This window comes from Oncorhynchus mykiss, chromosome 11 (assembly GCF_057628025.1).
Source record: "Oncorhynchus mykiss isolate SJ-2025 chromosome 11, ASM5762802v1, whole genome shotgun sequence".
NCBI classification, from domain to species: Eukaryota; Metazoa; Chordata; class Actinopteri; order Salmoniformes; family Salmonidae; genus Oncorhynchus; species Oncorhynchus mykiss.
This window is the reverse complement of record NC_143032.1, coordinates 87,450,569-87,468,039: the sequence shown is the minus strand read 5'-3', so window position 1 is coordinate 87,468,039 and position 17,471 is coordinate 87,450,569. Positions and strand designations below refer to the sequence as shown.

Here is a 17,471-nt window from a genome sequence, read left to right as displayed (position 1 = left end):
GTAGTATGATCTCAGTGGGTCTAATCATAGAATTACATATAGAACCCCTATTAATGTAGTATGATCTCACTGGGTCTAATCATAGAATTACATATAGAACCCCTATTAATGTAGTATGATCTCACTGGGTCTAATCATATAATTACATATAGAACCCCTATTAATGTAGTACGATCTCAGTGGGTCTAATCATAGAATTACATATAGAACCCCTATTAATGTAGTATGATCTCAGTGGGTCTAATCATATAATTACATATAGAACCCCTATTAATGTAGTATGATCTCAGTGGGTCTAATCATAGAATTACATATAGAACCCCTATTAATGTAGTATGATCTCACTGGGTCTAATCATAGAATTACATATAGAACCCCTATTAATGTAGTATGATCTCAGTGGGTCTAATCACAGAATTATATATAGAACCCCTATTAATGTAGTACGATCTCAGTGGGTCTAATTATAGAATTACATATAGAACCCCTATTAATGTAGTATGATCTCAGTGGGTCTAATCATATAATTACATATAGAACCTCTATTAATGTAGTACGATCTCAGTGGGTCTAATTATAGAATTACATATAGAACCTCTATTAATGTAGTATGATCTCAGTGGGTCTAATCATATAATTACATATAGAACCTCTATTAATGTAGTATGATCTCAGTGGGTCTAATCATAGAATTACGTTTAGGGACCGGTCGAAATGAATGCAACTGCTACCCGGAGGAAAATGGGAGAGGGTTTTGCTTTTTTTATTTAGTCCAGGGAGGGTCATGTAATTAGTAATTTATTAAATGTCAGAAGTTTGGAATTTACGTATTGAATTCGACTATGTGTAACTTTGGCGTACAACCCCTCTCTCTTATTCTCCTCGCTGAGCCTGGGTGGGTACCTTTTCATTGGCTGTTCGATCAGCTATCCAGAACGTGGGCGTGTAGAGTATCTAGTGAATCAAATAGCGCTTGCAGTGATAATGTAGGGAGCTAGTGCGCAACAACAACAACAACAAAAACAGTGGTAGAAATGCCGCAATTGAAAACAGCAACTTGGAACTGAAATATCCGACTTCAGACTTCAAGAAAACTGGGAACTCTGGAAAAAAACTACCTCCGACTGGGAACACAGTTTTGAACGGTCATCCAACTTGGAATTCAAAGTCGGAATCCTTCTACACCTAAAGACCACTCGAGTTCCCAGTTTTTCTTAATAGCACCAAAAAAACTCTGATCACAGCAACAAGCATGGCTTCTCACAATTAAGTAAGTACCACAGCTTGTGAAAATAGTTACCTTCACAATAATTTAAGGGTTTCTTTGCAGTCTCTGTCTACTGAAAAGTTCAATGGAAGTTTGGAGACGAAAGAAGATGTTTCCTCAATGAGGAAAAAAGCTAACAGATGAAATCGAGTGTTGGAGGAGTTGCTACCGAATGGGGAAGACAACATGTGGATGGCTGGACTATCGGTTTGCCTACGAGTTGTTCTCCTACTTTTTTAATATGTGTTTCCTTTCATTTCCTTTATGTGACCCAATTCAGGAAACTAGGCGTATGTCGCAAGTCACAACTTCACAGGAGAGCTGTTTGAACATAAAATATTTTTATCATTTGCAAATGTTCATGGAGCTGACATGCGATAATGGTGTAATTTATTTTTCTTGGCATTTCATTTAAATGATTGTGATAAGTTTTGTTTTACCGGTACGGCGTACCCCCACTATTAATTTCCCGGGAAGCCGTACCGGCTTCCTTTCTCCCCTGAATTCACTCAACCCACCTCTCTCTCATCTCCAGCTTGTCTCCTCCTCCCTCCTCTTCACTCCCTCCCGCTTCCACTGCTCCCTCATTCTGGAATTCCTCTGTGTTCCTCTCTTCAGCTTCCTCTCCTCCTCCGAACACCTTCTGCTCCTCTTCCTCCTCCTCTTCCTCCTCCTCTTCTGTATCAGAGGAGCTGCTGTCCTCTGATTCATCACTCGACGTTGTCTCGTACCTGCATCAGAACGCCAACAGGGGAAGACAAAGTCAACACTATCTCACAGAACTACTGCATGTCAGTCAGGTTTTAGAAAGAAAACACAACCAGCCAGGAGCATAATACTACATCATACTTCTTCCTGCATTTGGGCTGTTGATTGATTTGGGCTGCCTGTAGATACTGTTGATTGATTTGGGCTGCCTGTAGATACTGTTGATTGATTTGGGCTGCCTGTAGATACTGTTGATTGATTTGGGCTGCCTGTGGATGCCGTTGATTGATTTGGGCTGCCTGTAGATACCGTTGATTGATTTGGGCTGCCTGTTGATACTGTTGATTGACTGAGTTGGGCTGCCTGTTGATACTGTTGATTGACTGACTGATTTGGGCTGCCTGTAGATACTGTTGATTGACTGACTGATTTGGGCTGCCTGTTGATACTGTTGATTGACTGACTGATTTGGGCTGCCCGTAGATACTGTTGATTGACTGACTGATTTGGGCCGCCCGTTGATACTGTTGATTGATTTGGGCTGCCTGTGGATACTGTTGATTGATTTGGGCTGCCTGTGGATGCCGTTGATTGATTTGGGCTGCCTGTAGATACCGTTGATTGATTTGGGCTGCCTGTAGATACCGTTGATTGATTTGGGCTGCCTGTAGATACCGTTGATTGATTTGGGCTGCCTGTTGATACTGTTGATTGACTGATTGATTTGGGCTGCCTGTTGATACTGTTGATTGACTGAGTTGGGCTGCCTGTTGATACTGTTGATTGACTGACTGATTTGGGCTGCCTGTTGATACTGTTGATTGACTGACTGATTTGGGCTGCCTGTAGATACTGTTGATTGACTGACTGATTTGGGCTGCCTGTTGATACTGTTGATTGATTTGGGCTGCCTGTGGATGCCGTTGATTGATTTGGGCTGCCTGTGGATGCCGTTGATTGATTTGGGCTGCCTGTGGATGCCGTTGATCGATTTGGGCTGCCTGTAGATACTGTAGATTGATTTGGGCTGCCTGTAGATACTGTTGATTGACTGATTGAGTTGGGCTGCCTGTAGATACTGTTGATTGATTTGGGCTGCCTGTGGATGCCGTTGAATGATTTGGGCTGCCTGTAGATACCGTTGATTGATTTGGGCTGCCTGTTGATACTGTTGATTGACTGATTGATTTGCGCTGCCTGTTGATACTGTTGATTGACTGACTGATTTGGGCTGCCTCTAGATACTGTTGATTGACTGACTGATTTGGGCTGCCTGTAGATACTGTTGATTGACTGACTGATTTGGGCTGCCTGTTGATACTGTTGATTGACTGACTGATTTGGGCTGCCTCTAGATACTGTTGATTGACTGACTGATTTGGGCTGCCTGTAGATACTGTTGATTGACTGACTGATTTGGGCTGCCCGTAGATACTGTTGATTGACTGACTGATTTGGGCTGCCTGTTGATACTGTTGATTGACTGACTGATTTGGGCTGCCTGTTGATACTGTTGATTGACTGATTGATTTGGGCTGCCTGTAGATACTATTGATTTACTGATTGATTTGAAAACACATACAGTATATACTCGGTAGATTTGTTGAAATGTGACTAATAATAGTAATAATACTACTACCACTAATAATAATAATGTGAACAATAATATAAACTGGGATTGCAAAAGTTGCCAATTTATTTCCATTGTCTCGGATTATTATTTTTGTTTTAATGTCTACTGATACGAACGCACTACAGAGATACACATTCAAAATGGCTACTGATACAAACGCACTACAGAGATACACATTCAAAATGGCTACTGATACGAACGCACTACAGAGATACACATTCAAAATGGCTACTGATACGAACGCACTACAGAGATACACATTCAAAATGGCTACTGATACGAACGCACTACAGAGATACACATTCAAAATGGTTACTGATACGAACGCACTACAGAGATACACATTCAAAATGGCTACTGATACAAACGTACTACAGAGATACACATTCAAAATGGTTCTACTATTAGCTGTTTGCATTGAACAGTTCAAATCACAGTCTCTAGACCAGTGGTATTCAAACTTTCTCAGCAGGGCCCCCATTTTATTCTACAGAATTTCTGGCAACCCCACTGCAATTACCTGAGTCGTAACCCCGACTGTGAATACCACTGCTCTAGGAACTGTTGTAATAACTACATCCTGCAGACTGACCCTCCATTGACTCCTACAAACTGTAGGTTCTTCTTGGTTCCCAAAGAAACGTGGCGGCCATCTTTCTTCTTCATGATGGACTTCAGGGCGCTCTTACGACCTGGGAGGGATGAATGAAAGGGAGGAGACAACACTTATTAATGAACATATAAATCTGGAGGACATGAATGTACGGTATGTCACCTATTTTGTTCATGACCCCTGATCCATCGAACAAAAGGACCCATGTCAGGACGAATCAAATGTTATTAGTCACATGTGCCGAATACAACAGGTGTAGTAGACCTCACAGTGAAATGCTGAATATAACAGGTGTAGTAGACCTCACAGTGAAATGCTGAATACAACAGGTGTAGTAGACCTCACAGTGAACTGCTGAATACAACAGGTGTAGTAGACCTCACAGTGAAATGCTGAATACAACAGGTGTAGTAGACCTTACAGTGAAATGCTGAATACAACAGGTGTAGTAGACCTCACAGTGAAATGCTGAATACAACAGGTGTAGTAGACCTTACAGTGAAATGCTGAATACAACAGGTGTAGTAGACCTTACAGTGAACTGCTGAATACAACAGGTGTAGTAGACCTTACAGTGAAATGCTGAATACAACAGGTGTAGTAGACCTTACAGTGAAATGCTAAATACAACAGGTGTAGTAGACCTTACAGTGAAATGCTGAATACAACAGGTGTAGTAGACCTCACAGTGAAATGCTGAATACAACAGGTGTAGTAGACCTCACAGTGAAATGCTTACTTAAGTCCTACAGCTAGCCCCTGTGTCTGTGTAGCAGGGTAACAAGTCCTCCAGCTAGCCCCTGTGTCTGTGTAGCAGGGTAACAAGTCCTACAGCTAGCCCCTGTGTCTGTGTAGCAGGGTAACAAGGCCTCTAGCTAGCCCCTGTGTCTGTGTAGCAGGGTAACAAGTCCTACAGCTATCCCCTGTGTTTGTGTAGCAGGGTAACAAGGCCTCTAGCTAGCCCCTGTGTCTGTGTAGCAGGGTAACAAATCCTACAGCTATCCCCTGTGTCTGTGTAGCAGGGTAACAAGGCCTCTAGCTAGCCCCTGTGTCTGTGTAGCAGGGTAACAAGTCCTACAGCTATCCCCTGTGTCTGTGTAGCAGGGTAACAAGGCCTCTAGCTAGCCCCTGTGTCTGTGTAGCAGGGTAACAAATCCTACAGCTATCCCCTGTGTCTGTGTAGCAGGGTAACAAGGCCTCTAGCTAGCCCCTGTGTCTGTGTAGCAGGGTAACAAGGCCTCCAGCTAGCCCCTGTGTCTGTGTAGCAGGGTAACAAGTCCTACAGCTAGCCCCTGTGTCTGTGTAGCAGGGTAACAAGGCCTCTAGCTAGCCCCGGTGTCTGTGTAGCAGGGTAACAAGGCCTCCAGCTAGCCCCTGTGTCTGTGTAGCAGGGTAACAAGGCCTCTAGCTAACCCTGTGTCTGTGTAGCAGGGTAACAAGTCCTACAGCTAGCCCCTGTGTCTGTGTAGCAGGGTAACAAGGCCTCTAGATAGCCCCTGTGTCTGTGTAGCAGGGTAACAAGTCCTCCAGCTAGCCCCTGTGTCTGTGTAGCAGGGTAACAAGACCTCTAGCTAGCCCTTGTCTGTGTAGCAGGGTAACAAGTCCTACAGCTCCAGCTATCTCAAACATTATAAATGGGCTGTGGGGTTTTTCCAACAGTAGTAGGGAACAGTATAGTTCTGTGCCTGAGAAGCGTTGCCAGATTGAGAGGCCAGTCCAGCCGTAGCACGGTATCGTGCAGGAGTAATGTATTGTGTGTGTGTGTGTGTGTTAGAGTGTGTTGCCAGATTGGAAGTAGTTCCATTGGTTGTCATATTGGTAGTAGTTCTGTGTGTTGACAGATTAGTAGTAGTTCTGTGTGTTGCCAGATTAGTAGTAGTTCTGTGTGTTGCCAGATTGGTAGTAGTTCTGTGTGTTGTCAGATTGGTAGTAGTTCTGTGTGTTGTCAGATTGGTAGTAGTTCTGTGTGTTGCCAGATTGGAAGTAGTTATGTGTGTTGCCAGATTGGAAGTAGTTCCATTGGTTGCCAGATTGGTAGTAGTTCTGTGTGTTGTCAGATTGGTAGTAGTTCTGTGTGTTGTCAGATTGGTAGTAGTTATGTGTGTTGCCAGATTGGTAGTAGTTATGTGTGTTGCCAGATTGGAAGTAGTTATGTGTGTTGCCAGATTGGAAGTAGTTCCATTGGTTGTCATATTGGTAGTAGTTCTGTGTGTTGCCAGATTAGTAGTAGTTATGTGTGTTGCCAGATTGGTAGTAGTTCTGTGTGTTGCCAGATTGGTAGTAGTTCTGTGTGTTGCCAGATTGGAAGTAGTTATGTGTGTTGCCAGATTGGAAGTAGTTCCATTGGTTGTCATATTGGTAGTAGTTCTGTGTGTTGCCAGATTGGTAGTAGTTATGTGTGTTGCCAGATTGGTAGTAGTTCTGTGTGTTGCCAGATTGGTAGTAGTTCTGTGTGTTGCCAGATTAGTAGTAGTTCTGTGTGTTGCCAGATTAGTAGTAGTTCTGTGTGTTGCCAGATTAGTAGTAGTTCCGTACCGTTCAAGGCGCTGGACATCTGCTGGTCCATGCGGTGCTTCAGCGTGGCCGGGCTGGGCGGGGACCTGGGGTCATGTGACACTACCTCCGTCTGGCTAACCTCTGAACTCTGCATGACTTCACTGGACACCTGCAGCTGAACCCGATCTGGACCAATCACAGAAGAGGGGAGGAGTCAGATGCAGAAGTGGACACAGGAAGAGGACAGATATAGACAGAAGGGGACAGATATAGACAGAAGGGGACACAGGAAGAGGACAGATATAGACAGAAGGGTACACAGGAAGAGGACAGATATAGACAGAAGGGGACACAGGAAGAGGACAGATATAGACAGAAGGGGACAGATATAGACAGAAGGGGACACAAGACGAGGACAGATATAGACAGAGGGGGACACAGGAAGAGGACAGATATAGACAGAGGGGGACACAGGAAGAGGACAGATATAGACAGAGGGGGACACACGAAAAGTACAATAGCCGAGGACGACACTCAAATACTAAAGCAGGAGTCTGTTATTAAAAGTGTTCAGAGGAGGCAGTTAAAGAGTACAACAGGAGTCTGTCTTCAAGGAGTAGAACACCGGACTAGTTCTCTGATCTGCGTCCAGAGACCGTCTGTCTGGTTCCATGAGGCTACTGAACTGGAAGCAGTTAGAGACTTGGCTTCAGCATCATCTGATCAACTACCACTGGAATGTCCTGCTTCTTGAATTCGCCAACACTATTTGAATACTCAGCGGAGTCCATATAAGCAGCGAGGTGAACAAGCATTAGGGAGAAGTGGGCTGATTATGTGCAACAGCAGACATGTATGTACACTTCTACCACACACCCAAGTGGTACCAAGTAGCTGCTAGAAATGAGTGCCCAGCACATGGCTACCAGGCTACCATTCCAGCGTTACATAACAGAGAAGGGTTATGAATCAGTTGTAGCTTAAGACAGAAACAACAAGTGTCCGTTGAGTCCTATGCTGGTTCTGCCTGTTCATCTAGGGCTCTGAACCCCTAAAGATACTGACTGTTGAAAGGTGCTTAACACCTCGGCAGTTCACTTTATGTTTGTTCATATATCACAGATACCTCACTGATCCAATAGTGTCAAAATACCCCAGAACACAAGGTGGCAGTAACTTGTTTGGCTTGTACAAAAGTATGTGGACACCCCTTCAAATTAGTGGATTATAATTTCAGCCACACCTGTTGCTGACAGGCCTATAAAATCTAGCACACCGCAATGCAATCTCCATAGACAAACATTGGCAGTAGAATGGCCTTACTGAATAGCTCAGTGACTTTCAACATGGCACCATCACAGGATGCCACCTTTCCAACAAGTCAGTTCTGAGTGCTGAAGTGCTGCCGAGTGCTGAAGCGTGTTCCAAACTTCCTCCGGAAACAACGTCAGCACAAGAACTGTTTGTCAGGACCTTCATGAATGGGTTTCCATGGCCTTGCAGCTGCACACAAACCGAAGATCACCATGCGCAATGCCAAGCGTCAGCTGGAGTGGTGTAAAGCTCGGTGCCATTGGACTCTGGAGTAGTGGAAACGCATTCTCTGGAGTGATGAATTACTCTTTACCATCTGGCAGTCCGACATTCGAATCTGGGATTGGCGGATTCCAGGAGAATGCTACCTGCCCGAAGGCATTGAGCCAACTGTAAAGTTTGGTGGAGGAGGAATAATGGTCTGGGGCTGTTTTTCATGGTTCAGGCCCCTTAGTTCCAGTGAAGGGAAATCTTAACGCTACAGCATACAATGGCATTCTAGACGATTCTGTGCTTCCATCTTTGTGGCAACAGTTTGGGAAAGGCTCTTTCCTGTTTCAGAATGACAAATCGAGGTCAGTGTGGTAGAACTTGACAGGCCTGTACAGAACCCTGACCTCAACCCCACCTTTAGATGAATTGGAATGCAGACTGCGAGCCAGGCCTAACCGCCCAACATCAGTGTCCGACCTCACTAATGCTATTGTGGATGAATAGAAGTCCCCGAAACAATGTTCCAACATCTAGTGGAACGCGTTCCCAGAAGAGTGGAGGTTATTATTGCAGCAAAGGGGGGACTCCACACAGATCTTCAGTTTCTTGGCAATATCTCGCATGGAAAAGCCTAAATATCTCAGAACAAGAACAGACTGACGAGTTTCAGAAGAAAGTTCTTTGTTAATGTCCATTTTGAGTCTGTAATCGAACCCTAAACGATATCGTAACCGCAATTGATAAAAGACAGTACTGTGCAGCCGTCTTCATCGACCTGGCCAAGGCCTTCGACTCTGTCAATCACCGCATTCTTATCAGCAGACTTAATAGCCTTGGCTTCTCAAATGACTGCCTCGCCTGGTTCACCAACTACTTCTCAGATAGAGTTCAGTGTTTATTTTTTAAAATTTTATTTCACCTTTATTTAACCAGGTAGGCCAGTTGAGAACAAGTTCTCGTTTACAACTACGACCTGGCCAAGATAAAGCAAAGAAGTGTGAACAGACAACAACACAGAGTTACACATGGAGTAAACAATAAACAAGCCAATAACACAAACAAATCAATGACACAGTAGGGAAAAAAAAGTCAATATACATTGTGTGCAAAAGGCATGAGGAGGTAGGCAATACATAGGCCATAGGAGCGAATAGTTACAATTTAACAGATTAACACTGGAGTGATAAATGAGCAGATGATGATGTGCAAGTAGAGATACTGGTGTGCAAAAAAGCAGAAAAGTAAACAAAATAAAAACAGTATGGGGATGAGGCAGGTAGATTGGGGGGTGGGCTATTTACAGATGGACTATGTACGGCTGCAGCGATCAGTTAGCTGCTCATATAGTTGATGTTTAAAGTTGGTGAGGGAAATAAAAGTCTCCAACTTCAGCGATTTTTGCAATTCGTTCCAGTCACTGGCAGCAGAGAACTGGAAGGAAAGGCGGCCAAATGAGCTGTTGGCTTTGGGGATGATCAGTGAGATATACCTGCTGGAACGTGTGCTACGGGTGGGTGTTGTTATCGTGACCAGTGAACTGAGATTGAACTTGAACTTTGAACTTTGCGACCTTTTGCCACATTTCAGGCTTCAAACATAAATATATAAAACTGTATTTTTTTGTGAAGAATCAACAAGTGGGACACAATCATGAAGTGGAACGACATTTATTGGATATTTCAAACTTTTTTAACAAATCAAAAACAAAAAAATTGGGCGTGCAAAATTATTCAGCCCCCTTAAGTTAATACTTTGTAGCGCCACCTTTTGCTGCGATTACAGCTGTAAGTCGCTTGGGGTATGTCTCTATCAGTTTTGCACATCGAGAGACTGCATTTTTTTCCCATTCCTCCTTGCAAAACAGCTCGAGCTCAGTGAGGTTGGATGGAGAGCATTTGTGAACAGCAGTTTTCAGTTCTTTCCACAGATTCTCGATTGGATTCAGGTCTGGACTTTGACTTGGCCATTCTAACACCTGGATATGTTTATTTTTGAACCATTCCATTGTAGATTTTGCTTTATGTTTTGGATCATTGTCTTGTTGGAAGACAAATCTCCGTCCCAGTCTCAGGTCTTTTGCAGACTCCATCAGGTTTTCTTCCACAATGGTCCTGTATTTGGCTCCATCCATCTTCCCATCAATTCTAACCATCTTCCCTGTCCCTGCTGAAGAAAAGCAGGCCCAAACCATGATGCTGCCACCACCACCATGTTTGACAGTGGGGATGGTGTGTTCAGCTGTGTTGCTTTTACGCCAAACATAACGTTTTGCATTGTTGCCAAAAAAGTTCAATTTTGGTTTCATCTGACCAGAGCACCTTCTTCCACATGTTTGGTGTGTCTCCCAGGTGGCTTGTGGCAAACTTTAAACAACACTTTTTATGGATATCTTTAAGAAATGGCTTTCTTCTTGCCACTCTTCCATAAAGGCCAGATTTGTGCAATACTCGACTGATTGTTGTCCTATGGACAGAGTCTCCCACCTTAGCTGTAGATCTCTGCAGTTCATCCAGAGTGATCATGGGCCTCTTGGCTGCATCTCTGATCAGTCTTCTCCTTGTATGAGCTGAAAGTCGTTCCACTTCATGATTGTGTCCCACTTGTTGTTGATTCTTCACAAAAAAATACAGTTTTATATCTTTATGTTTGAAGCCTGAAATGTGGCAAAAGGTCGCAAAGTTCAAGGGGGCCGAATACTTTCGCAAGGCACTGTATATACAGAATGGTGTCGTCTGCGTAGAGGTGGATCAGAGAATCACCAGCAGCAAGAGCGACATTATTGTTATATACAGAGAAAAGAGTCGGCCCGAGAATTGAACCCTGTGGCACCCCCACAGAGACTGCCAGAGGTCCGGACAACAGGCCCTCCGATTTGACACACTTATAAACACCTGTGATTACTGTATGCCTCGCTGTATGTCTCTCTCAGATGTCAATATGCCTTGTATACTGTTGTTCAGGTTAGTTATCATTGTTTTAGTTTACAATGGAGCCCCTAGTTCCACTCACATGCTGTGACCTCTCCCATTATAACCAGCTTATCCAGAGATACAACCTGAGCAGCTTACCGATCACTGTACCTGTACACAGCCCATCTGTAAATAGCCCACCCATCTACCTCATCAACATACTGTTTTTATTTACTTTGCAGCTCTTTTGCTCCAGTACCCCAGTATCTCTACTTGCACATCATCATCTGCACATCTATCACTCCAGTATTAATGCTAAATTGTAATTATTTTCACCTCTATCTATTTATTACTCTTCTACATTTGCACACACTGTACATAGATTTTTCTATTTAATTTTGTGTTATTAACTGTACGTTTGTTTATGTGTAACTCTGTGTTGTTGTTTGTGTCGCACTGCTTTGCTTTATCTTGGCCAGGTCACAGTTCTCAACTAGCATCTGGTTAAATAAAGGTTAAATAAAGGTGAAATAAAAAATAAATAAAAATGTAGATATTCCATTTTAAAAATCAGTAATTTCCATCTACAATAGTCATTTACAACATTAAAAATGTCTACCCTGTATTTCTGATCAATTTTATGTTTTCTTTCAAAAACAAGGACATTTCTACGTGACCTCAAACTTTTGAACGGTAGTGTAGGTCTCTTTTTCAAATGCGCCCTTGTATAATACAACATAAATATACAAAAACACAGTCATGGTAAGCACAAATAAAACATCCCAAATCACCCAGAAAGGGGCCCCCCGAGCGGCGCAGTGGTCTAAGGCACTGAGTCCAGGCTCTGTCACAGCCGGCCGCGACCGGGAGACCCATGGGGCGGTGAACAATTGGCCCAGCATTGTTCGGGTTAGGGGAGGGTTTGGCCGGCAGGGATGCGACTCTTGTGGCGGGCCGGGCGCAGTGCACGCTGACACGGTCGCCAGGTGTACGGTGTTTCCTCCGACACATTGGTGAGGCTGGCTTCCGAAGGGTTTAGCGGGCATTGTGTCAAGAAGCAGTGTCGGCTTGGTTGGGTTGTGTTTCGGAGGACACACGGCTCTCAACCTTCGCCTCTCCCGAGTCCGTACGGGAGTTGCAGCGATGAGACAAGACTGGATACAAATTGGATACCACGAAATTGGGGCGAAAAGGGGGTAAAAAACAAAATAACAAACACTAAAATAAAAAATAAACCAAGTCCCCGATCAATACTCTAAACTGCCCGAACGGCACCAGAACATCAGTTACATAGTCCCCGATCAATACTCTAAACTGCCCGAACGGCACCAGAACATCAGTTACATAGTCCCCGATCAATACTCTAAACTGCCCGAACGGCACCAGAACATCAGTTACATAGTCCCCGATCAATACTCTAAACTGCCCGAACGGCACCAGAACATCAGTTACATAGTCTATGATCAATACTCTAAACCACCAGAACATCAGTTACATAGTCCCCGATCAATACTCTAAACTGCCCGAACATCAGTTACATAAGTCCCCAATCAATACTCTAAACTGCCCGAACGGCACCAGAACATCAGTTACATAGTCTATGATCAATACTCTAAACCACCAGAACATCAGTTACATAGTCCCCGATCAATACTCTAAACTGCCCGAACATCAGTTACATAAGTCCCCAATCAATACTCTAAACTGCCCGAACGGCACCAGAACATCAGTTACATAAGTCCCCAATCAATACTCTAAACTGCCCGAACGGCACCAGAACATCAGTTACATAGTCCCCGATCAATACTCTAAACCACCAGAAAATCAGTTACATAGTCTATGATCAATACTCTAAACCACCAGAACATCAGTTACATAGTCTATGATCAATACTCTATACCACCAGAACATCAGTTACATAGTCCCCGATCAATACTCTATACCACCAGAACATCAGTTACATAGTCCCCGATCAATACTCTAAACCACCAGAAAATCAGTTACATAGTCTATGATCAATACTCTAAACCGCCAGAACATCAGTTACATAGTCTATGATCAATATTCTAAACTGCCCGAACGGCACCAGAAAATCAGTTACATAGTCTATGATCAATACTCTAAACCACCAGAACATCAGTTACATAGTCTATGATCAATACTCTAAACCACCAGAACATCAGTTACATAGTCTATGATCAATACTCTAAACCACCAGAACATCAGTTACATAGTCTATGATCAATACTCTATACCACCAGAACATCAGTTACATAGTCTATGATCAATACTCTAAACCACCAGAACATCAGTTACATAGTCTATGATCAATACTCTATACCACCAGAACATCAGTTACATAGTCTATGATCAATACTCTAAACCACCAGAACATCAGTTACATAGTCCCCGATCAATACTCTATACCACCAGAACATCAGTTACATAGTCTATGATCAATACTCTAAACCACCAGAACATCAGTTACATAGTCTATGATCAATACTCTATACCACCAGAACATCAGTTACATAGTCTATGATCAATACTCTAAACCACCAGAACATCAGTTACATAGTCCCCGATCAATACTCTATACCACCAGAACAACATCAGTTACATAGTCTATGATCAATACTCTAAACCACCAGAACATCAGTTACATAGTCTATGATCAATACTCTATACCACCAGAACATCAGTTACATAGTCCCCGATCAATACTCTAAACCACCAGAACAACATCAGTTACATAGTCCCCGATCAATACTCTATACCACCAGAACATCAGTTACATAGTCTATGATCAATACTCTAAACCACCAGAACATCAGTTACATAGTCTATGATCAATACTCTAAACCACCAGAACATCAGTTACATAGTCTATGATCAATACTCTAAACCACCAGAACAACATCAGTTACATAGTCTATGATCAATACTCTAAACCACCAGAACATCAGTTACATAGTCTATGATCAATACTCTAAACCACCAGAACAACATCAGTTACATAGTCCCCGATCAATACTCTATACCACCAGAACATCAGTTACATAGTCCCCAATCAATACTCTAAACCACCAGAACATCAGTTACATAGTCTATGATCAATACTCTAAACCACCAGAACATCAGTTACATAGTCCCCGATCAATACTCTAAACCACCAGAACATCAGTTACATAGTCTATGATCAATACTCTAAACCACCAGAACATCAGTTACATAGTCTATGATCAATACTCTATACCACCAGAACATCAGTTACATAGTCTATGATCAATACTCTATACCACCAGAACAACATCAGTTACATAGTCCCCGATCAATACTCTAAACCACCAGAACATCAGTTACATAGTCCCCGATCAATACTCTAAACCACCAGAACATCAGTTACATAGTCCCCGATCAATACTCTAAACCACCAGAACATCAGTTACATAGTCTATGATCAATACTCTAAACCACCAGAACATCAGTTACATAGTCCCCGATCAATACTCTAAACCACCAGAACATCAGTTACATAGTCTATGATCAATACTCTATACCACCAGAACATCAGTTACATAGTCCCCGATCAATACTCTAAACCACCAGAACATCAGTTACATAGTCCCCGATCAATACTCTAAACCACCAGAACATCAGTTACATAGTCCCCGATCAATACTCTAAACCACCAGAACATCAGTTACATAGTCCCCGATCAATACTCTAAACCACCAGAACATCAGTTACATAGTCTATGATCAATACTCTAAACCACCAGAACATCAGTTACATAGTCCCCGATCAATACTCTAAACCACCAGAACATCAGTTACATAGTCTATGATCAATACTCTATACCACCAGAACATCAGTTACATAGTCTATGATCAATACTCTAAACCACCAGAACATCAGTTACATAGTCTATGATCAATACTCTAAACCACCAGAACATCAGTTACATAGTCCCCGATCAATACTCTAAACCACCAGAACAACATCAGTTACATAGTCCCCGATCAATACTCTATACCACCAGAACATCAGTTACATAGTCTATGATCAATACTCTATACCACCAGAACATCAGTTACATAGTCCCCGATCAATACTCTAAACCACCAGAACATCAGTTACATAGTCTATGATCAATACTCTATACCACCAGAACATCAGTTACATAGTCTATGATCAATACTCTATACCACCAGAACATCAGTTACATAGTCCCCGATCAATACTCTAAACCACCAGAACATCAGTTACATAGTCCCCGATCAATACTCTAAACCACCAGAACATCAGTTACATAGTCCCCGATCAATACTCTAAACCACCAGAACATCAGTTACATAGTCCCCGATCAATACTCTAAACCACCAGAACATCAGTTACATAGTCTATGATCAATACTCTAAACCACCAGAACATCAGTTACATAGTCCCCGATCAATACTCTAAACCACCAGAACATCAGTTACATAGTCTATGATCAATACTCTATACCACCAGAACATCAGTTACATAGTCTATGATCAATACTCTAAACCACCAGAACATCAGTTACATAGTCTATGATCAATACTCTAAACCACCAGAACATCAGTTACATAGTCCCCGATCAATACTCTAAACCACCAGAACAACATCAGTTACATAGTCCCCGATCAATACTCTATACCACCAGAACATCAGTTACATAGTCTATGATCAATACTCTATACCACCAGAACATCAGTTACATAGTCCCCGATCAATACTCTAAACCACCAGAACATCAGTTACATAGTCTATGATCAATACTCTATACCACCAGAACATCAGTTACATAGTCTATGATCAATACTCTAAACCACCAGAACATCAGTTACATAGTCTATGATCAATACTCTAAACTGCCCGAACAACATCAGTTACATAGTCTATGATCAATATTCTAAACTGCCCGAACAACATCAGTTACATAGTCCCCGATCAATACTCTAAACTGCCCGAACAACATCAGTTACATAGTCTATGATCAATACTCTATACCACCAGAACATCAGTTACATAGTCCCCGATCAATACTCTAAACCACCAGAACAACATCAGTTACATAGTCTATGATCAATACTCTATACCACCAGAACATCAGTTACATAGTCCCCGATCAATACTCTAAACCACCAGAACAACATCAGTTACATAGTCTATGATCAATACTCTAAACCACCAGAACAACATCAGTTACATAGTCTATGATCAATACTCTATACCACCAGAACATCAGTTACATAGTCTATGATCAATACTCTAAACCACCAGAACATCAGTTACATAGTCTATGATCAATACTCTAAACCACCAGAACATCAGTTACATAGTCTATGATCAATACTCTAAACCACCAGAACAACATCAGTTACATAGTCCCCGATCAATACTCTAAACCACCAGAACATCAGTTACATAGTCTATGATCAATACTCTATACCACCAGAACATCAGTTACATAGTCTATGATCAATACTCTATACCACCAGAACATCAGTTACATAGTCTATGATCAATACTCTATACCACCAGAACATCAGTTACATAGTCCCCGATCAATACTCTATACCACCAGAACATCAGTTACATAGTCTATGATCAATACTCTATACCACCAGAACATCAGTTACATAGTCTATGATCAATACTCTAAACCACCAGAACAACATCAGTTACATAGTCCCCGATCAATACTCTAAACCACCAGAACATCAGTTACATAGTCTATGATCAATACTCTATACCACCAGAACATCAGTTACATAGTCCCCGATCAATACTCTATACCACCAGAACAACATCAGTTACATAGTCTATGATCAATACTCTATACCACCAGAACAACATCAGTTACATAGTCCCCGATCAATACTCTATACCACCAGAACATCAGTTACATAGTCTATGATCAATACTCTAAACCACCAGAACAACATCAGTTACATAGTCTATGATCAATACTCTATACCACCAGAACAACATCAGTTACATAGTCCCCGATCAATACTCTATACCACCAGAACATCAGTTACATAGTCCCCGATCAATACTCTAAACCACCAGAACAACATCAGTTACATAGTCCCCGATCAATACTCTATACCACCAGAACATCAGTTACATAGTCTATGATCAATACTCTAAACCACCAGAACATCAGTTACATAGTCCCCGATCAATACTCTATACCACCAGAACAACATCAGTTACATAGTCCCCGATCAATACTCTAAACCACCAGAACAACATCAGTTACATAGTCTATGATCAATACTCTAT

General features: G+C 42.2%; 1 protein-coding gene across 4 annotated transcripts in view; it reads right to left on the bottom strand.

Moving 5' to 3' along the window:
- Positions 1–17,471, bottom strand: part of kank1a (KN motif and ankyrin repeat domains 1a) — a 175,300-nt gene that overhangs the window by 15,413 nt on the left and 142,416 nt on the right. For all 4 annotated transcript variants that reach the window (XM_036936602.2, XM_090191293.1, XM_090191291.1 and 1 more), the window contains 3 exons: positions 6,757–6,903; positions 4,201–4,300; positions 1,786–1,998 (listed from right to left, as the gene is read on the bottom strand). In XM_036936602.2, the coding sequence (XP_036792497.2) occupies positions 1,786–1,998; positions 4,201–4,300; positions 6,757–6,903 (460 nt within the window). The remainder of the gene's footprint in view (positions 1–1,785; positions 1,999–4,200; positions 4,301–6,756; positions 6,904–17,471) is intronic.